Source organism: Pavona decussata, unplaced genomic scaffold (genome assembly GCF_977016875.1).
Source record: "Pavona decussata unplaced genomic scaffold, jaPavDecu1.1 SCAFFOLD_91, whole genome shotgun sequence".
Classification (NCBI taxonomy): Eukaryota; Metazoa; Cnidaria; class Anthozoa; order Scleractinia; family Agariciidae; genus Pavona; species Pavona decussata.
The window spans coordinates 3481870-3500915 of record NW_028145508.1 but is presented as its reverse complement, the minus strand read 5'-3'; the positions used below and the strand labels follow the sequence as shown (position 1 = coordinate 3500915).

General features: G+C 41.0%; 1 protein-coding gene across 7 annotated transcripts in view; it reads left to right on the top strand.

The window, feature by feature from the left end:
* The window catches only part of LOC146474266 (CLIP-associating protein 1-B-like), a 54785-nt gene that overhangs the window by 30234 nt on the left and 5505 nt on the right, over positions 1-19046 (top strand). For 2 of the 7 annotated variants that reach the window (XM_085117565.1, XM_085117572.1), the window contains 17 exons: positions 746-813; positions 1445-1660; positions 2225-2342; positions 3975-4079; positions 5796-5873; positions 7290-7459; positions 8147-8226; positions 9310-9465; positions 13379-13482; positions 14153-14216; positions 15234-15397; positions 15622-15700; positions 16294-16369; positions 16774-16841; positions 16936-17022; positions 17315-17371; positions 18263-18844. In XM_085117565.1, the coding sequence (XP_084973691.1) occupies positions 746-813; positions 1445-1660; positions 2225-2342; positions 3975-4079; positions 5796-5873; positions 7290-7459; positions 8147-8226; positions 9310-9465; positions 13379-13482; positions 14153-14216; positions 15234-15397; positions 15622-15700; positions 16294-16369; positions 16774-16841; positions 16936-17022; positions 17315-17371; positions 18263-18844 (2272 nt within the window). Of the gene's footprint in view, positions 1-745; positions 814-1444; positions 1661-2224; positions 2343-3974; positions 4080-4265; positions 4371-5795; positions 5874-7289; positions 7460-8146; positions 8227-9309; positions 9466-13378; positions 13483-14152; positions 14217-15233; positions 15398-15621; positions 15701-16293; positions 16370-16773; positions 16842-16935; positions 17023-17314; positions 17372-18262; positions 18845-19046 lie in introns of all 7 variants that reach the window. The other 5 variants (XM_085117569.1, XM_085117566.1, XM_085117567.1 and 2 more) reach the window with 5 other exon arrangements.

Sequence of the window (19046 nt, the reverse complement as noted above, 5' to 3'; positions counted from 1 at the left end):
TATTTTCTAAGAGTTTCAAACGGTGGTTAAATATATTGTGTATGTTATAGTGACCAATATTGACTCTTAAGGTCAATTGCAGTGTTTACGACCAATTAATATCTTGTTGTAAAATTTAAAATATTCTTAACTGCTCCGAATGAATTATAAACGGTAAACATGGTATCGAAACGTTTGTCCCAGATTTCGAATTTATGGAAGATGAGACTGAAATCTGCGATTTCTGGTCTTGTTTTTGAGTGCAATGAATTAACCGTGTTGTTAAATGGACAACTGTTTAGTGCGGCCACTCCATTACGTGGACACCAGGGAATGTAAAGCCGGCGACACACCTGGCGAATCGCCAGTAAAGTCAGCCAATCAGGTTGGGCGATTTTATCACATGACTTTTCAAAATGCCCCTTGATGGAGCCCGGGCGGGAAACAAGTTTGAAGTGCCACATCGCCGCGATTGGCGATAAAAAGCGCCAGGTGTGAAGGCAAACGAACAAATTCCCTTTGAGATTTAGCTCTTGAAAGTGTCCCCATCAAGTGAAAAAATTGATTCGAGAAAACAGCGCTAAAAATTCGACAATTCATTTTATTTAAGATTCTCGGTATAGTTTGATAGCCATCTCTATTAGCTTTAATTTGATATAGTGGTTTAAGTATCTACAGTTTAAACCGGGCGCGCTACATCGCTTGGACACGGGACACCTTTAAAGGTATAGGGTAACCTTAACTCTTTATATTCTCGTTCTTTTAGTTCCCGTGCGCCTTCCCGTCAAACAGTTGGAGCTTCGAGCCGCGCGGCCAGAACCAATCACAGAGAAGGTAAGAAACAGGGCGGACCCTTTTAAACACACATTTTGAAATCCTTATTTTAAACCCATTTTCTCCTGTCACAAATGCCCTTCTAAAAAATGGTAGCAGATTTTGAAAGGTGTTGATCTTTTTAACTGGTGTCTGGGACAACAGATGGCCTGGGAAAAGTCGAAAAGTTGCGGTGGTGGTAAACCATGTCATGTACTTGACGTGGTTACCTAAAACTAAAATAAGTGTATCTTGCTGAGTTGCTAATAACATGTTGTTGGTATGTTGACTTGTCACAATCTACCAAGTAATGAATGTTTGGTTTATCAACAGAGTTGATAACTAAAAGTAAATTGGCCGCTGCTCTGACGAATGACTAACGCTCGAAACGTCAGAACTCGAATCCCTTGACGGTGGCCAATTTACCTTGAGTTATCAACTCTGTTGATAAACCAAACATTCGTCTCTACTCCCCGCTGACGCAGTACCGCAGTTTTTTTCAGAAACTAACCTCCTTTACCAAGTGTTGAGCGCGATATGACATAATGGCCAAGTAGCACCACCAGAACGGAATGGTTAAAGATAAATACAGCCATTCTACATTTGTTTCTTGTGAGCGTTAAAATTCACTGTAGCTTTAATTTTATACTAGATTCCCGCCATGCCGTGGCTTCCAAGACATCAGGTTCTCTTCTCAGTCCTATGGCTGCTCTCGGTCGCTCCCTCAGTAACATTGATCAGCGGTCTGCAGAACGAGCCAGCGCTCGATCCAAACTTCGATCAGCGGCAACCCGCGTGTCACCTCAGAACCACGTGCAACAACGCCAACCTCGAACCCAGTACCCCTCTAGGGGAACTGTATCGCAACGTAAGTAAACGTGATCCGATCCATTATAGTCTGCTTTAGGCGTCCTGGTTATTGCCCGCGAAGAAAAGGCGCCAAAAGCCTTTGTAACTGGCAATGTTTTGCGCGCGTCAGCTGCTCGAGTTCAAATCTTTGGCTTTACACCTGAACTTTGCCTTTGCGCGTTCCAAGACGTTGCGTTATCGCGAGCGATACCGCCAGCTACGCGAGTTAAGACGCCCACGTTGAACTTGATAAGTTCGAAACCACCATTATTTCAGCAGCCTAATGCCACTTTATGTGAGCGTTCCTTTTGCGTCAAAAACGCGCGCTGAACATGCAGCTATTAGCGAGGCTTACCCTTAAAAAGCTTGAACATACAAGTCAACGCACAATTTTTGTTGCTGATTCTTCCTCGTCAGTTAAACGTTGCAATTTTGTAATATTTTCAAGGGTGCGTGTGTACGAAGCAGTTTTAGCAATCAGTCTCATGGAGCAACCACCACAGCGCTGCATATGTAGACCTAATGTGAAGGATAGTTTTGTTTTCCCAACCCGCTAACAAGCCGGTTGACTTTTTCTTAACAGCTGGTAGCCGATCCCAGTCTCCCGAGCGACTCCTCGCCACCTATCCTCCACGAGAGAGGTCTGAGGCTTACTGTCGAAGAGAAAGCGTGACAGGAAGAACGAAAATACCCACCCCAAGGTACACGACGGACGAACAACATAATGGGTATCAATTATCCTGCGAAGTCGCGCGGATAATCGCCTGATACTTAGCCGACGAGGCGGTAGGCCGAGTTGGATAAAGTCAGGGGATATTCCGCCGGAATGAGCAGGATAATTGCTTTATTTTTCAACACCTTGGTAACAAAGCACAGTCAGTTTTACTGCAGAAAAGCGGGAAACGATTTTTATTTTGCCATTTCTCTCCCCGACACACCAAATTACGTATGATCGCAGGATATCTGTTGACTACGGACGACGAACATTGAGTGCACTATGACCATATTTGGGCAGTGTTACAATGTGTTGAATAATAAGACCGTTTATACGAAAGATATTAAGCCGCGTCGTAAATGAAAATGAGCTGTTGATACGAAGGTTAGTTTTAGCTTTGCCTGGAGTTGGCTAAGTCGCGACCTTAATATAATTTTTTGGCGCATTTATGCGGTTAGTTTGCGATTTAGTTCAACCGCGCAGTAGACCTGCATCCTTCAAAAGCTCTATTTCCACTGGACCCTGATAACCTGCAGCTGCATTGGTTTTAGGATTGGGAGCATTTTTCTGTTGTTCGTTCTTTCGTCCTCTCGACCAACCATCTAAGAGTTGCAAACGGTGAAAGTCGCCCCAAACCGCGGCTTACTCCTCTCGTTTAAACGGTCCAAATATCCTTACTTCCTCTTTAGTTCAACAGGGGTTCGATACGATGAAGTGTTTCAGGAGATGAGAGTACTAAAATTATTTTTTTAGTTGGTTTTATCATGGATATCATGCCGGTACTGTTCCACCCTTTTTGTAAAGGAGTTGTTATATTTAATGTGATGTAATGGTAGTTCACAGTCCAGTAATGTTTGTTCTGTTTCAGTGAATCTTAGTCGATCACCGCTGTGTACTGTTAGTATAAAGCGTCTGTTTTAATCAATCAATCAATCAATCAATCAATCAATCAATCAATCAATCAATCAATCAATCAATCAATCAATCAATCAATCAATCAATCAATCAATCAATCAATCATTCAATCAATCAATCAATCAATCAGTCAATCAATCAATCAATGTTTATTAAAAAAAATAGCTTGCTTGCCCCGCAAATGGCTACAGCTAGTTGAGGTGAAGCAAGACGAACACAAGAAAATGACAAGTACAGCTGAACTGCTAACACGCTAAGTTTTACATAGATTTAAAATATTTAACAATAATAGTCTAATACTAAAAGAAGAACCTGTAATTTATAAGTACAATAATTTTAAAGTTGAAAACAAGAAGTGGTAAGTACAAAATACTAAAAAAAACATTAAGCTTCACATACTAATACAGATTTAAAGAATTTCACAATAATTATCTAATACTAAATTAATTTAAAGTTAAAAAACAAGTGTGACTGATACAGCCGCGTTTGTGGCTCCAAGCCGCTAGGGTCGTTCAAACGCAGAACCCCAGTTAGCCACGAGCGACGAGGGAAAGCCACGCTATATTGACGTTTATTTTAAAGTAAAATATATCAGTAATAATGTTATGTTGTGTGTGTATTCACCACAATCTGTTAGTTTGTTACGTGTGTGATAGTAATTTATGTTGATTAAATTCATTTGTTGTTGTCGGTTCTTTTCCAGTGTCTCGCGGCATCCCAGCGACGAGGCTCTGGATATCCCTGGGTGCCAGTCACCCTACCCCCCTCCCACTAGCTCTCCTTCTTTCCTTCCCGTTCGTAAGCCCCTGTGAGTAGACGTTTAGACTTTGTGTCTTCTTGTTTGATACATCCAACGCCATCCAGTCATTCGTCCTCAATTCTCTCATCCGTGGAAAATACATTTCAATCCTGAATTCACATTCCATATCAATATCCTTGTCTGCTACTAATTTATGTTAATTTATTCACGTTTTTGTCAATGATTCTTTTCCAGTCTCTCTGTGAACTTCAGCGACGAGGTCCTGGTGAGGTCTGGGGGCCAGTCGCCCCAGCCTTCCCCGCCTTGTTCTCCTTCTTTTCTTCCCGTTCCTAAGCCTTAGTAAGTAACTGCCTTGCTAACCGGTTAACGCTTTTTAATTCTTTATTAACTCATTTTCTTTGATTTCAAACAGAGCGTTTTTGCTAGTGAGAATCGTTAAAACCAAAGTTAACTTAACGCGCCAATCACAGCAAATATACATTAGGCAACGATTTAAATGAACCAATCAGAATTCGGATCGAGATCATGCGCTCGGTGTCAAGTGCTTTGGTTTGCTCCTCGGTGATTGGCTAAAAGACCCAGCTTGTCTGTTTTGATTGGTCAAGGCACCTGTTGCACGCGCTGAACGCGTTGCACGACCTCTGCAAAACAATTGCAGATCTCGGCAGGCGTAGACCAAAAAAAAAAAAAATTGCTTTTGACAGTCGACCGTTAACCGCTCTGTTTCGTTGTGTTCAGTTTGTGATTTATGTTTGTAATCCCTTATTTTGCATAAATGTTGTCCGTTAAGTTCTTTTTGTCACACTTTCTTTTACGTCCTTTCTGTTATGTCCGTCTAAACAAGCTCAGTTTTGTTTTTTTTCTGTTCCATTTTGTTTGGTTCAGTTTGGCTTTTAAAGAGTTTTTATTTTTATTTTTTCTTCGACGATTTGGTTGCACTTTATGTATGCAGACGCCATTTTCGTTTTTGTAGGGACTTGTTTTGAGTTCCGTTTCCTTTATATTGTTTTCACTCCTGTGGCGAAAAATTTTGAGTTCTGTTGTCTTCTTTCTTTTGCCTTTGGCTATCATTTGAATTTTGAGTTCTGTCAGCTTATTTCTTGTTTCTTTGGTAATCAGTTGAATGGTACACTTTTCTTTTGTTTCATTACTTTTCCATTGTTTTGTTGCTTTGCTTTTGGATTTTAAATTTTGAGTTCTTTTATCGTCTTTTTTGCTTCTTTGGTAATTATTTGAATGGTACACTTTTCTTTTGCTTTATTGCTTTTCCATGCTTTTATTTCCTTTGTTTTGGATTTTGGCGGCTTTTGTTTGCCCTTACTGTTTGCTATCTTCCGTCACCTTTCGCTATCTCTACTTGTTATTCATATAACTACCTTTACTGGGTTCTCCTTAAACATCTAGAATCTTGCAATTCTCGCCAAGTATTGCCTCTTTTTTCGTCAGAACAAATTTAACTGGCTTAGACAGCCCCGGTTGATTATCAAATTTAATAACCATGCTGCATTCTTTTGTTAAACTGGACAAATTATATTAAAAGTTTGGACCGACCGACCTACCGATCGTTCCAATTTAACCATTGATAAAGCTCCACTAAACCCCTTCGGAAGCCTTTTGTATTTGTGGCGATGAAAAATAAGGAGAACCTAGTCATCATTCGTGTTGGTTTTGACAAAACCAAGCCAGCTACACTCGTAAAAGTTACTCTCGTTTCTGTGATTTCCGTGGACAACTGACATTTGCTATCGCTGTCCTCTTTTTCAGCATTTCTCGACATCTAAGCTTCGAGTATCTGCCCAGGCGACCACCGAGCCTTTATCTCTCATATATTCCTGTTCCTTAGTGAGTAATTATAACCTTCCTTAATTCTCTGCATGATTCTCTCTGTCTTGTGGCTTGTTCGTGTAACCCTTTCCTCTGTAAAGCTAAGCCTTCGATCTGGTTATGGTTTTCTCTGCTGTTCTGTGGTGCTGTTAGTTATGCTGTACAAGGTGGTTCTAACGTTTGAGTCTGTGCATGAAATCCAAAACAATGACCATTCAAATGATGAGAGGTTCAAGCAGTTCTTTCCTGTGGTGCTGTCCAAGGTGGTTCTAACTTTTGAGTCTGTGGATGAAATCCTAATGTGTGACCATTCAAATGAAAGCTGTTGTTTATTACTTTCCTGTTGCAATATTTCTAATGTAATACAAGGTGTCTTTAATTTTCAATCTGGGTGAAATGTGACCATTCAGATAAAAGCTGCCCATTTTCAGGTGCTTGTCCTGTCTAAGTTTTTCTTGGGCAATTATCGAATGTCAACACTATAGTATTGACAAGTAAAGGTAAATCCTTTGTGATTCGACTAAAACTAAAACTTTATCTCAAAAGGCAATGATGCCCCTTTCAATTTATGAAAAATTATTATATAAATGAAAGGTAATTAACGTGTGCTACTGGACATAATTGCCATAACGTAGGCAGTAATTATAAAATTAATTGATAACGCTATCTTAATTGATTTTCGAGTTCGTTTTCAATATTGCTGCAGTTTCTTTACTAAATAATACAACTAACTTTCAGAAGTCGAAGCAAAAACGGGCTCCCGGTACTGAGAGTGGGAAACACTCATTTCCTGCCGCCGGTTACATGTATTCCCGCGCTTGTAAGCCGCAAGCTGTATATTTTTCCCGCGCTTTGCGCCAGCTAGATATTTTCCTGCACTTGTAAGCCGCTAGCTATTTGTGTTTAGTGTTTGTAAGTCGCTATCCACACATTTCCCCGCGCTGGTAAGCCGCTAGCTCTATGTGTTCCGCGTTTGTAAACCGCTAGCTACCATTTTCCCGCGCTTGTAACTTAAGCCTCGATATAGCTTTTTTGTAGCTATATGTTTTTCCCGCGCTTGGCGCCTGCTACTTATTTTCCCGCCTTCGTAAGCCGCTAGCTCTCCGTTTCCTGCGCTTGTCGGCCACTAGCTATTTGTTTTCCTGCGAATGTCAAATGATTGCATTTTAATATACTGTTACCGGGCTAATCACCCGTTGCTGGTTTTTGCTTCGAACTTTGAGCCGCCACATTCCCGCTGTGGTGACTGATTACTCCTAAATCGCTGTCATACTAACGTGTTACTCGGGAAATTGCTCGTACGTGCTAGCGTTAGTCTTTCGTTCATACGTTCATTCCTCCTGACAATCGTTCACTTTTCTCAGTATTCACACAAGTTGATTGAATTAATTTAGTTTTCTCATTTTTCTTTTTCAATTTTATTGCTTTCCTTAGTCGAGCGCGAAGTACGTCTCAATCCAGCTCACGCGCAAGTTCGCGCGCGAGCTCGCGTGGAGCGAGTCGAGACACGAGTCCTGAGAGGAGAGGAGACAGGCGGTTGAGTGTTGAGAGAGGATACAGTCCGAGTCATTTGCCAGTGCTGAAGAAAGCAAGCCCGTTACATAGTGAGTACAATTTAAAACGAAGAAAAGCAATAGCATAATCGGAGTGTTGAAACGCTAATGCTAAAGGTAATAGTACAGTGATGTAGTAGAAATACCTCCCCCCCCTCCCCTCCCCAGCACCTTTGTATGCCTGTGTTTAACCATGCACTGTATCGAACCAGGCAACTTGAAACCGCTAATTGAGAAGCTGTCAGTGTATAAAAGGGCACCGATTGATCCAGGATTGATAAATGCTGGCAGTTTTCCGTAATACAATGGAACCTCCATTTAACGGAGTGCCAAGGGACTACAGAAATTGGTTCGTCATATCGAGGTTCTTTTCCATACATTTTAAAGGCTGGGCTGGAGAATATAGTTCGTTATACCGAGAACTTCGTTATATAGAGCTTCCACTGTATTGTTGATATTATCGGATAACTAAATTTCCAGTGAAAGTAAAATTATTAACGTGTTGCACTGATCGCAAATAACTTAGCGCAGATCAAAAGGATGCGACTTGAACAGTTTTTTTATCTTCCGCTTTTCAGTTGATTGTCATTTCTCTGCTTGATAAAGATTTTCAAAACATCGAAACATCGCCGCACGTTACTGATTTTCATTTTTTTACTCTTGATATGCCGACAAAAGTAAGCTTTTTGCAGAATGCAATAGTAAACAATTTGATAATGGTCTCTGTTTTCATTGCAGATCCGCCGTTAGTTAAACAATCGAGTCAAGGTGATCCTGCGGTGAAAGGCGTCACGGAAGCAGCAGTCTGGGATGCGTGGGTACGTTTCTTTCTTGTAAATGTTAAATTAGTTTAAACATTTTACAGAATAAGAGAATTTCAAATCTCTTATTCTGTTTGTCTTCCTTCACTCTGGCTGTGATATCACATGGTGAGCTTTTGTCAATAAAAAGCAGTCTAGCTTTAACCACAAAGAGAGATTAAGAAACCCGTTTACGGGAAACGGCGAAGGTGAGAGTTGCGTTTATGTTTTCTTAAAAAAAGAAAAATCGGTACATGGATGAGAATAGTGGAAAATGATTCTGGCGTTCGACTGTAACACAAAACTGCTCAATTTTACTGGGAATCCGAAAAACAGCGAGCGGCAAATATAGATAAACATGGTCACGTGGTCATTTCTCACGTTTGCCGTAAACGTAATTTCTAAATCTCTCTGTTATTGTCGCGGACAAACAAAAGCTCACCCATTTCCACGTAACTTAATATTAAATGATAGAGTGGTTTGCAGTTGCGTTTGCTTTGATTGGTTGGCAAAATTCGCGCCACATCCTCAACCAATCAGAAACAAAACCAAAACCAATCGTGCCTCGCTCGCACGGTTTTTCCCGCGCTTGGCGCCGGCTACTTTTATTTGCTTCGAGTTCTGATTAGTTGATTGGTTGATTGCGTTGTAGTCTGAAATGTCAGCCGTCTTCTCCCCTTACCCACAGGGGGCCCGTCCCCCCGGTGGGTTAGTGGGAGGAGGCAGCTGACATTTCAGACTAATAGCTTTGTTTACTTCTGTTGTGATTGATCAGAGCAATAACTTTGGTTTTGGTTTAACGGCACTCAATGAAAACCGCTCAAACAGCAGTTCTTAGAACACATCGTAGATGCCTCAATACGTTTATAATATTGTTAAAAATTATAGAAAATGTAATCCTTAATGCGGACTCCTTCTAATGCGGACCCTTCAAATCCGTGGTACTGGGCTTGCTTGTATTCAGTTTGTGACAAGAACAGTCCCTCACTTTTGGAAAACAAAATGGTAATAAAAATAATAATCGGCTGATCGCAGGTTTTGCGAAAGGCCGTCTGGCTGTTTTCTCGAACTCAATATTTGTATTTTCTCTCGTTATTTCAGCATAAAAGTCCCGCACGAAGGAAATATTCGTTTGGTTCCACGAACTCTCAGTGTTCTGATGATGATAATGACAGTGATGTAGGCAGCATATCATCTGAGAGATCATACAGCTCCAGGGGCTCACGGAACCAGCACAAGGCCCTTGAACCAGGCAATGTAAGTCAATACATTCACTTTGTTCGTAGCAGAATGAAGCTTGTTTAGTTAGCAATTAGCGTCAGGCTAGGAGTAATAGACTATTATTGAACTGTATCTACAGTATATTTATGTAAAAAAATATATATTTGCATGTGAAAATAATCCCCCGTTTGAATCTCCTGTTCAAGGAAGTTCTATTCAGGGAATGGGCTCGTTCAATTCAATCTTATTGGGTTACCTGTGCAATTTTGGAACGCATGCGTGGTGACTTAACCAAACACGAGGTCCTTCGTTCTGCCATGTTGGAAGTTTGAAGCGTTGAACCGTGGAGATTTAAATGCGTTTACAAATGGGTCCTCTGAACTCAAAAGTCTAACCTGTAACGGTAACTCCGGTCAGCATTTTATCTTGAACAAAGAGCATTTTCTGTTGTGGCTGTCGTTTGTGCTCTGTTTAAGTTGTCCTCAAAAATCTTATTCCTAACCAATAGCCTTCTTTCTCGCGTAGCTACATTTGAAATCGAGCATACTTGTAAAATGCTTCATCTAAACACGTATGCCACGGGTACAATCTTCCTGGTGGTAACGTTTCAATATTCGCGTGTTTGACAGCGTGTGTTTTGCTACCAGTCTTGCGAAGCGAATCGGTGTCATATAATTTTATTTTAGTCACGAGATCAGCAGAGCATGTAAACATCTTTAGTCAGGGAACTTCTGGAATAATCTTAACGAATATAAAAGTGCGTGTTGATACGGCAAGCCAGTTTCATTCCTAGATGTTTTACATTCAGAAAGATCTTGCTATTTTTCCTTAACACTTAGCTTGGTCAAAAAACCGAAGTTCGTGAAAGTTCTTCATCTTTGTTTTTCTTTCGTTATGTAAATTGTACCTGTCACAAATAATAGAATAAAGGTTCTTCCTTTTTCGCGGCTTGCCGAAGCGCCAGAAAATCCAACGCAAAAGATAAAAGTGGGAGAATCTGATCTTTTTTTCAATGGTTAGCTTACGCAAACGCACGTGAACCAAAAGCACAAAGGACGAAGTATTCACTACAGCTGTTGGGAAGCTTTGTGTTTTAGCCGAACTCATCAATTTTTCATGAGTGTTTTGTTGTTCGCGAATAACCCTCAAGCACGAACTTTTCAAGATCATTGTCATTATATATAGTCATCATCAAAGAACCATCGATCAACTTTCTGCCGAAATATTTGCGTTTTCAAGTGAATATTGTTCGATCGTTAGTGGTGCCTTTGCGAGTCGCCTGCCTTAAGTCTTGAGGAATCAAATGTGTATGTTAATGCGATAGATGGTGGATAGACGGATTGACTGATAGAAGGCTCATGAATTACACATATATTTCCAACTTCGAGCGCTGTCAGCCATCCAAGGTTTCCTCTCAAAGACCGCAAGCATGTTTATTGGGCTAGACGAAAATTCACGTTGAAATACGCTGAACTGAAAGCTAGGATAGTATGTGGCTACAGTTTGAGATTGGTTTGGCTTCGAATGGCGGAAACAGTGAATGATAACCAGACAATAATATAAAGACCGTAAGCTAACACAAGCTGCTATCAAACATGAGACAGAAGACAAAGAATTGGCCCACTTGTCCGTGCCATCGGCTCCGGGTGTACGTTTATAAACGCTATGTGGTAAGAACTGTTTTTCCTGGCAATCCGCGAGAAGAGTGGCTTTGGTTCAAGTATTGTCGAAGGAAAGGCATTTTTCTCTACATTCGTCCGAGCGGTGTTATTCTCTTTCGCCAGGTAAATGCTGTGAGCCTGCGTGAATCATGAAATTGTATTCATTGCCAAGTACAACAGATATATCATTTGCATTTTTAGGTTTGTTCAAGTATGTTATTTTGGATATATTTCGAGCGGAGCGAGTTCCGTGTTAGATGACTAACGCAATTGTGGTCTGTCGATCGCTCGCCCAACGTATTTTTCTTTTTAATATTAAAACGTAGTTTAAACATATCAAAAGCACGATCGTAAGTGTTTAAATTAACGACCGTGCCGCAGTTTATTTAGGTAATATCTGGAGCCGAAAAGTAAAAAACAGGCCCTGCTCTTCGAAAACGGAAAAACATTTTACTTCACGAACATTCGATAGCAGGAAAGCACTTGATGACCGTAATTGTTTGCGCTGTTTTTGAGGGCAGTAGCTGATGTTTGCATGTTATTCCAGACTTTATTGCACTTTGTCGCTTTTCGCGAAGTTTATTGAATGCAGCTCTGTATTTTAAGTACCTAGCAAATGCAAAGTTTGTTTGCTGTCGGAAGTTTAAAGAGTTCCGATTCACCTGCACGAATATACGGTAGAGTACTTCTGGCGACAAAGTGCTCTAGATCTTGTCGGCTTCTTAAATTTTCCTTTCAAACGACTGAATCGTAAAATATTAGTTGTTTCGAATTTTTAGTGGATTTTCGGAGCTGTGATCGACTTGTTTTTCTAATTTTTTGTACATCGTTGCGTGGTTTGGTTTGGAAGGGTTTTAAATTAATCCACTTAAATCTCTTCTCTTAAAAGGTTTTCGTTATACATGAACTTGGCGTTCTCAAACATTGGTTGGTCGTACTGAGTTATAAACAAATGAATACAAGATTCCCTGCCAAAACCAAACGTTTTTAGCGGTGTTGTTAGAATTGTCATATCTTGGAATCCATTTCTTCTGATTACTGCTGACATTTTCATCGGCACTTGGCGCCGTGGTGTGTAAGGTGTTTTATCAAATGCATCTTTTGTATAAGTATTATTATTATTTTATTACTTTTTGTGGACGGAAGCAAGAGTACATTCTCGATATAGAATTGCTCGTTCGCTTTTCGGTGTATCATTTTAAAATTAAAATTCAACGTTTTCTTAAGTTGTTTGACTTTAATTTATGCAACTTTAATCGCGTATTTACTTTTCAAACTGAGCCTGCTGTGAAAGTATAATTTACGGCCGATTGTTTCACACTAACAGCGGAAAAATATGATCCATTTGTGGCAGGCTTTAAAGCGAAAAGCGACGGTTTTATAGCTACTTGACAGCTACCGGGTAGCGTGTTCTGTTGTCATACTTTATTGCGAAAGAAATTTTAGGGCATAATCTTCATACTACAAATTGAGTTTGTAATAAGCAAAGCAAATTTGGAGAATGCTAAACAGCTAAGTTAGCCGTCGATTTTTCATTTTTGGTCGTTTCACGGCCTTGTTTACACGTGCAGGTGCCATTTTGTCACGTAGAAATGTACAATTTTGACTAAATTTTTAAAGCGCTAAATCAAGTTATGGTATGATTTTGTTTTGTCAACCTCTCAGTTTGGTTCCTGTTTTGGCGCCGTGGGAGTTTTTGAAGTCAGTGCCATTTGATTGTTTAACAGTGTTTACCGTTTACCGGGCTTTATAAAATTTCTTTATCCAAATGTCATGGTTGCGTGGATTTACGTGTTTCATAACATTTTTGACCGCTTAGGTGATACGCTTCGTGATTTTGTCCCTCTGTCAAACTACCACCCCACCCCTTCCCCCCAACTGTTCATGTCTAATTTTTAGGGGGTGGTAGATGGTGAGTTAGATATAATGTATGATCCCCTCCTCCCCTCCCTCCGCCTGGTTTATAATGTCGATTGGATAGGTGTTAGAAGATGAATAAGGATATTTTGTGTGAGCAGGGATGGTGCAGGGGTGAGAGCATTCTCCTCCCACCAATGTGGCCCGGGTTCGATTCCCGGACTCGGTGTCATATGTGGGTTGAGTTTGTTGTTAGTTCTCGCCCCTGCTACGTTGGTTTTTCTCCGGGTTCTCGGGTTTTTCTGCCTCCACGAAAACCAGCATTTCTAAATTCCAATTCCACCAGGAAACAGTGGACGAAGAACCACTCTGTGGATGTTCCACTTGAGTTCACGTTTATTATTTATTTATTTGTCTGTCCATCGTTTCAGGAGGTGGCAGAGATAGTTCGTTTAACAAGCAGCAATGTATGGTCTGACAGAAAGGACGGCGTGCTGTGTCTGCAAAGCTTTCTTCTTAACTCAGGCGTTGTCAGGTATGTTGCTCTCTCCTTTCTCTATCTACATTTTCATTTTTAGGGAAAAAAACCTACATACACAGGAAAGTACTGCTTAATAGCTTCCATCTGAATATATACACAGACTCAAAAGTTAGAATCATCTTGTACAGCACAATAAACAGCATCACAGGAAAGTATTGCTCAGTAGCTTTCATTTGAATGGTCACACGTTAGGATTTCGTACACAGATGCAAAAGTAAGAACCACCTTGAACAGCATAAAATGTAGCACCACAAGAAAGTACTGCTCAATAGCCTTCATTTGAATATTCACATTTGTTTCAACCACAGACTCAAAAGTAAGAACCACCTTGTACAGCCTAATAAGCAGCACCAGAGGAAAGTACTGTTCAGTAGCTTTCATTTGAATGGTCACACTTTAGGATTTCATCCACAGACTCAAAAGTTAGAATCACCTTGTACAGCATAATAAACAACACCATAGGAAAGTACTGCTTAGTAGCTTTCATTGGAACGGTCACACTGTAGGATTTTATCTACAGACTCAAAAGTGAAAACCACCTGGTACAGCATAATTCTATCTTGCTACACTATTCTTTTGAGGTAAAAACTACAACGTGCGGCAATTCATAGCTGAACCCTTGAAAGCTGTTTAATTTGTTTGCTTTCTTTTTTTGTCTCCACAGCCAAGTCGAGCTCGCGCGGATAAAAGAGTGTCTCACTCGACTGTTCTTTGATCCCCACAATAAGGTAATAGTTAATTGAGGGACTGGTTATGAAACCTAGACTTTCGAAAAAAATCCTTCCTCCTATTCAGTATGGCGCGGGACGAACTCTTGCTTCTTCGTCGCTCGCTCAGCCGCTTCGCAGCCTAAAAAGCTTGCTCCTATCGGCTTTTCTACTGTGAGACTTGAGAGGTCGACTTGTGGCAAGTCTATATGAAACCTTGCCATGACAACAATGGTGCTGCAATTTATGTTGGAATGGCTCCGACCGTGTACAATCCTTTGTTTTAACGTTCACACAACAGTTGAATATCTTAACAGGAACTTTTCTTTGCTGTAATTTATCCACGCGGATAAGAACTCAAAGCCGTTGCCTAAGCAATACTCCATTTTATTGTAATTAGTCTTCATTTCCATTTTCATCTTTCAGCTTTTTTCACACTTCTTTTTTTTTTTTTTATTCTCAAATTTTAGCACCCTTTTCGTATATATTTCCGTTTACGCGCCACATTTTTCATTCGTTAAAGGCTATAGACTGATAGCCGAAAGCTTACGTTTTTAATCTTTTTAACTAGAGAACGTTTTTTTTATCCAATATGTCTTATCCTGGTTACAGCTCTATTTTTACTAGGAACTTTTCTATTGGTCATTTGCTTCAACACATTTCAAAATCTTTTGTGGTCTTTGCACAGCCAAGGCCAAAAATGCTCACAAAAACATATTGCAAAGAAGTTTGTCTGCTTTGGTTTTACTTTACTACGGTCTGTAATTGGTTAACAAAACTTGCGCCACTTTCTCCACCAATGAGAAACAAAGCGAAAACCAATCCTGCGTTTGTCGCACTCATTTTCATGCGCTTTGCATCCGTTAGATGGATTTGCTTAGAGTTTGGATTGGTACCTTGCGCTGTTTGTGTCTGTCGTGGGTTGTCAGAGTATCTACTTTGTATTTGGTTTTGCGACACTCAATCGAAAACGGCTTTTGTAAACAAAGTCAAGCAATCAACTATATGTCATTTTTCCGGGCTTGTTTTCCTCTGTAGGTTTACAGTCTGTTTTTGGACGCGTTGTGTGACTTTATAGTTGTCAACAAAGTGGATCTTCATGATTGGTTGTTCGTATTGCTGTCACGCCTTCTCACCAAGCTTGGAACAGAGCTACTGAATTCTTTACAGTCCAAAGTTGTCCGAGTATTGGATGTTATCAGGTGATTTTTTTTAAATAGTGCCTTTCTTTCCACAAGCATTTTACTTACATGCTGCAACAATAAAGACTTATAAGACTGCGTCACGAAGAAATTGTCATTGGAGGAAAAAAGTAACGTTCGATACGAGGACGTTCGTGCCAGTTTTGTTGTTGGAGGCGATGAATTTTTAAAGCAAAATCGCCTAAATACAAACCTAACCCTGTGTTGTTTTTGTTTCGTTTCAGAGATTCGTTTCCTTACGATCTTCAGTTCAGTATTTTAACAAGATTCATCACCGACCAAACCCAGACCCCCAATCTCAAGGTAACTAATGGTACCTTCTTTTCACTGGGTTCATCCTTAATACATCGCCTCTAACGTTGATGCTTAAATTCTTCAAAGAAATTTAAAGCGTACATGAAATGTTGTGCCGCGCAGTACAGCGCAGCGCAGTATTTGTTACAAATTTGAAGCACCTTGACTGCAACGTTACACAAGAACGTACCCATCCGACTCGAAAATGCAAACCTTTACAAAACAATCCCATTATCTTTAACCCTTTAAGCCCTAACAGTGATCAGCATCAAATTTCTCCTTGTAATATCAATACTTATTCAATCCCTGAGGTCATGATAATTAAGGTGAATTTTCTTGACATTTTAAAAACTTCTCCACAGTACTTTTATAAGAAAAGTATCAAGTCAAGATAGGAGAATTTGTTCTTTGATATTAGGGGTTAAACGGTTAAATCTAGATCCTCTCGCCGTTTCCAGCAGAAACCCTTTTGTCATGAATACTATAGCAAGAACTCAGTTTGGCTTCACACAGGACCAACAAGTGTTCCCATTATTTTAGACTTACCTCACGCCTTATATCGCCGGTTTTATCCTTTTAATGACGTTTCTCTTCTCCTGCAGGTAAAGATAGCCATCTTGCAGTATTTGCAAGGACTCATCGGATTGATGGATCCAAGCGATTTTACCAACTCTGGTGGTATCCTTTCAAATCAGTTGAAACACAAAATAGTTTAGTGTCGTTTTAGATTATATGCAATGAAATACTAGTTGACCTTGTATCGCAAGCAACGGAAAATCCCATTTTTCACCTGTTTAGGAAGCGAACTGTGCCGCGCCTTTGTACATGATGGAGTTTTCTCACATTTTTATGTTTACTGTATATCGATTAAACCAAATTTAGTATAGAATACGAAGAAGTACAGTTTCATACGCTGATAAGTAGTAAGTACAGACTGTCGGTGAAGTTTAGTTCAATTTTTAATCGGTCTGCCAACAGTTATTGGTTCTTTGGTGGCAGTGCCTGAAGTGACACCTAGCCATATACACGGTCGAATTTGTGAAAATTTGTCAGGGACGTTTTATGACCTTAACTTGACGTAGAAACACGTTTGGCGGTGTCCCGGATAATCACGTGGACAACAGAGCCCAAGAGCGTAGACGTGAGAAAGGTGATTATTGTTCTTGGTTTTGTCTTAATAAAATAAATGTCTTGCTGTAATATTTCTGTCGCCGATTTCAATGTTTCTTATGTTTTGTCTTCAGGAATCCGCGGCTGTTATTGTGGCTTTGTTTGAACTGAACACCCCAGAATTCAGCATGATGCTAACAGTTTTACCCAAATCATTCCAGGTAATGAAAGAGAATGTTCTTCGATAAGGTGGAACGATGCAGTTGTCGTTTAGAAAGCAGAGTAGACTGCAAGCAGTCCCTTTCTGGATAGTCGAGAGGTCGCGCGAAATAGCCGAGCGCAAAAAAACTGGAGTCTCTTCTAGTTTATTTCTCCAGTCTCGCTGCGCTGTGAGCGCACCCTTTCGACTAACCAGAAAGGGACTTCTTGGAGTCTAGAAGCAAAGTGACAGTATGGTTCATTGCAAAGGCGTAGAATTGATCGTGATGTAGTTTTCTTGTTATTACTCTGCAGGACGGTGCTACAAAGCTGCTTCACAATCACCTGAAGAGCAGCAGTCAAGGTGGAGAGGTAAGCACATGGTGGGTTCAAGGGGAAGTATCGCGCGAATTTGATGTCATTCCAAAACCCAAAAATGTCACCCCAGTGCAGTAAAACTGTCAATTAGTGCCTCTGGCCAGCGACAGAGTAGGGCGGAATGGATTGAAACTTCAAAAAATGTTGGGCTGACGTTTTTCAAGTTCTCGCAATTTTGTTTCCAAAATGCGCTAGAACAGATCACGAGTTGTTCCTTTCAAGAATTGAGTTGATTGCTTTCCTCTGAGTCTCGTTCTAGTCAAGTGAAGGTCTTATTTTTGCCATTTTTAAAAACAGAGGTAAAAAAACAACCCATGGCACTCCCCCTTTAAGCAAAAACATTTAATATCAGGTACCGAGTGTCGCTCGCGGGTGAAAGTCTTGTTTATGAACGATGCACTTAATTATCCTTTCCTCGTAAGGTGATTTTCAGGGATAATGAAACAGGCAGAACTCAGGGTTACCAAGAAACAACTTCAACTAGCGGTCAGAGAGGGACTTGAGCCCTGGACCGCCATGCCCTGGTTGTTCAAAGAGTGGATAACTCTATCCAGTGGATAAGACACTATCCAGCCAACAAAATGTATTAGTTGGAATATATTTTATCCGCTGGATAGCGATTTATCCACTGGATAGAGTTACCCGCTCTTTGAACAACCGGCCCCAGATTACAAGTTCGGCGCTCTAACAAATCGACCACGCTGGCTCCAACAAGTTGCGGTTGACGGTGCCTGATTGTCTTGTTGATTGATTAATTGATTGAGTCACAGGTGCATACTTTGTGTTGAACCTCTCTAAAACATGGACACTTAGCTGAAAAGGGTTTTTCGTCAAGCTCTATAAATTTCGTTTTGTCGTTGCTAACCTCCCTCTCTTTTTCTACAGCCGTTTGCCGCTGGCCGAGGATCACCGTCGTCCTCCTCCTCCAACTTTGATGACGTAGAGGAGCGGCCGAGGTTGAGGCTTGGTTACAGAACCCTATCGTCGTCTTCAATGAAAGGTGTATCTCCGGTAAAGGACGAAAACCGAGGCGATCATCCGAGCTCTCCCGATCATCACACGAAGATACCCACGCCTACGAAGACATCTCAGAGTCCTCGTGGCAGCCAGACAAGGTTTGGGTTTTCTCCGCGGACAGCTGCCAGTTCTTTACACAGAGAAAACAGCGTGGAAGCCGAACCGTTGAGCTCCAACGAATCGCTCGACGGAAGGTACGCATCTCCCCCACCCACCCACCGTGCGGATGCCGCTTCGCATCTGGCGGAAGACGCCCCGAGTGTTTCATCCGGGTACAACAGTGATGACATAACTTCCGTGAATGCAGAAAACCATCCTCGAGCTGCTGGTGCAAGTGGTCCGACAAGTTCGGGTGTTCCCGCGGGCGGGTCTCCCACGGGACAGAAGTATGACCCGAGGCAGTACCAAGATCAACAGGATGATTTCCATCCAGTGAGTACACAAAACATGGTAAGAGGGTGAATTCAAATTTAGGCTCGCAATGCGGACGTGATAAAAGCTACGTGAAAGTGTCGCATTTTTTCTACAGTTTTCTCTTTCTCTTGTCATGGGCTCCTGCTCTTGTCAAGCCTCGCACTCCACGTCACGCACGCTCGGAAGAATGCGTGACGTGACCAGCCAGAGAACGTCTGCGTGGAAGGCTGCCAAACTG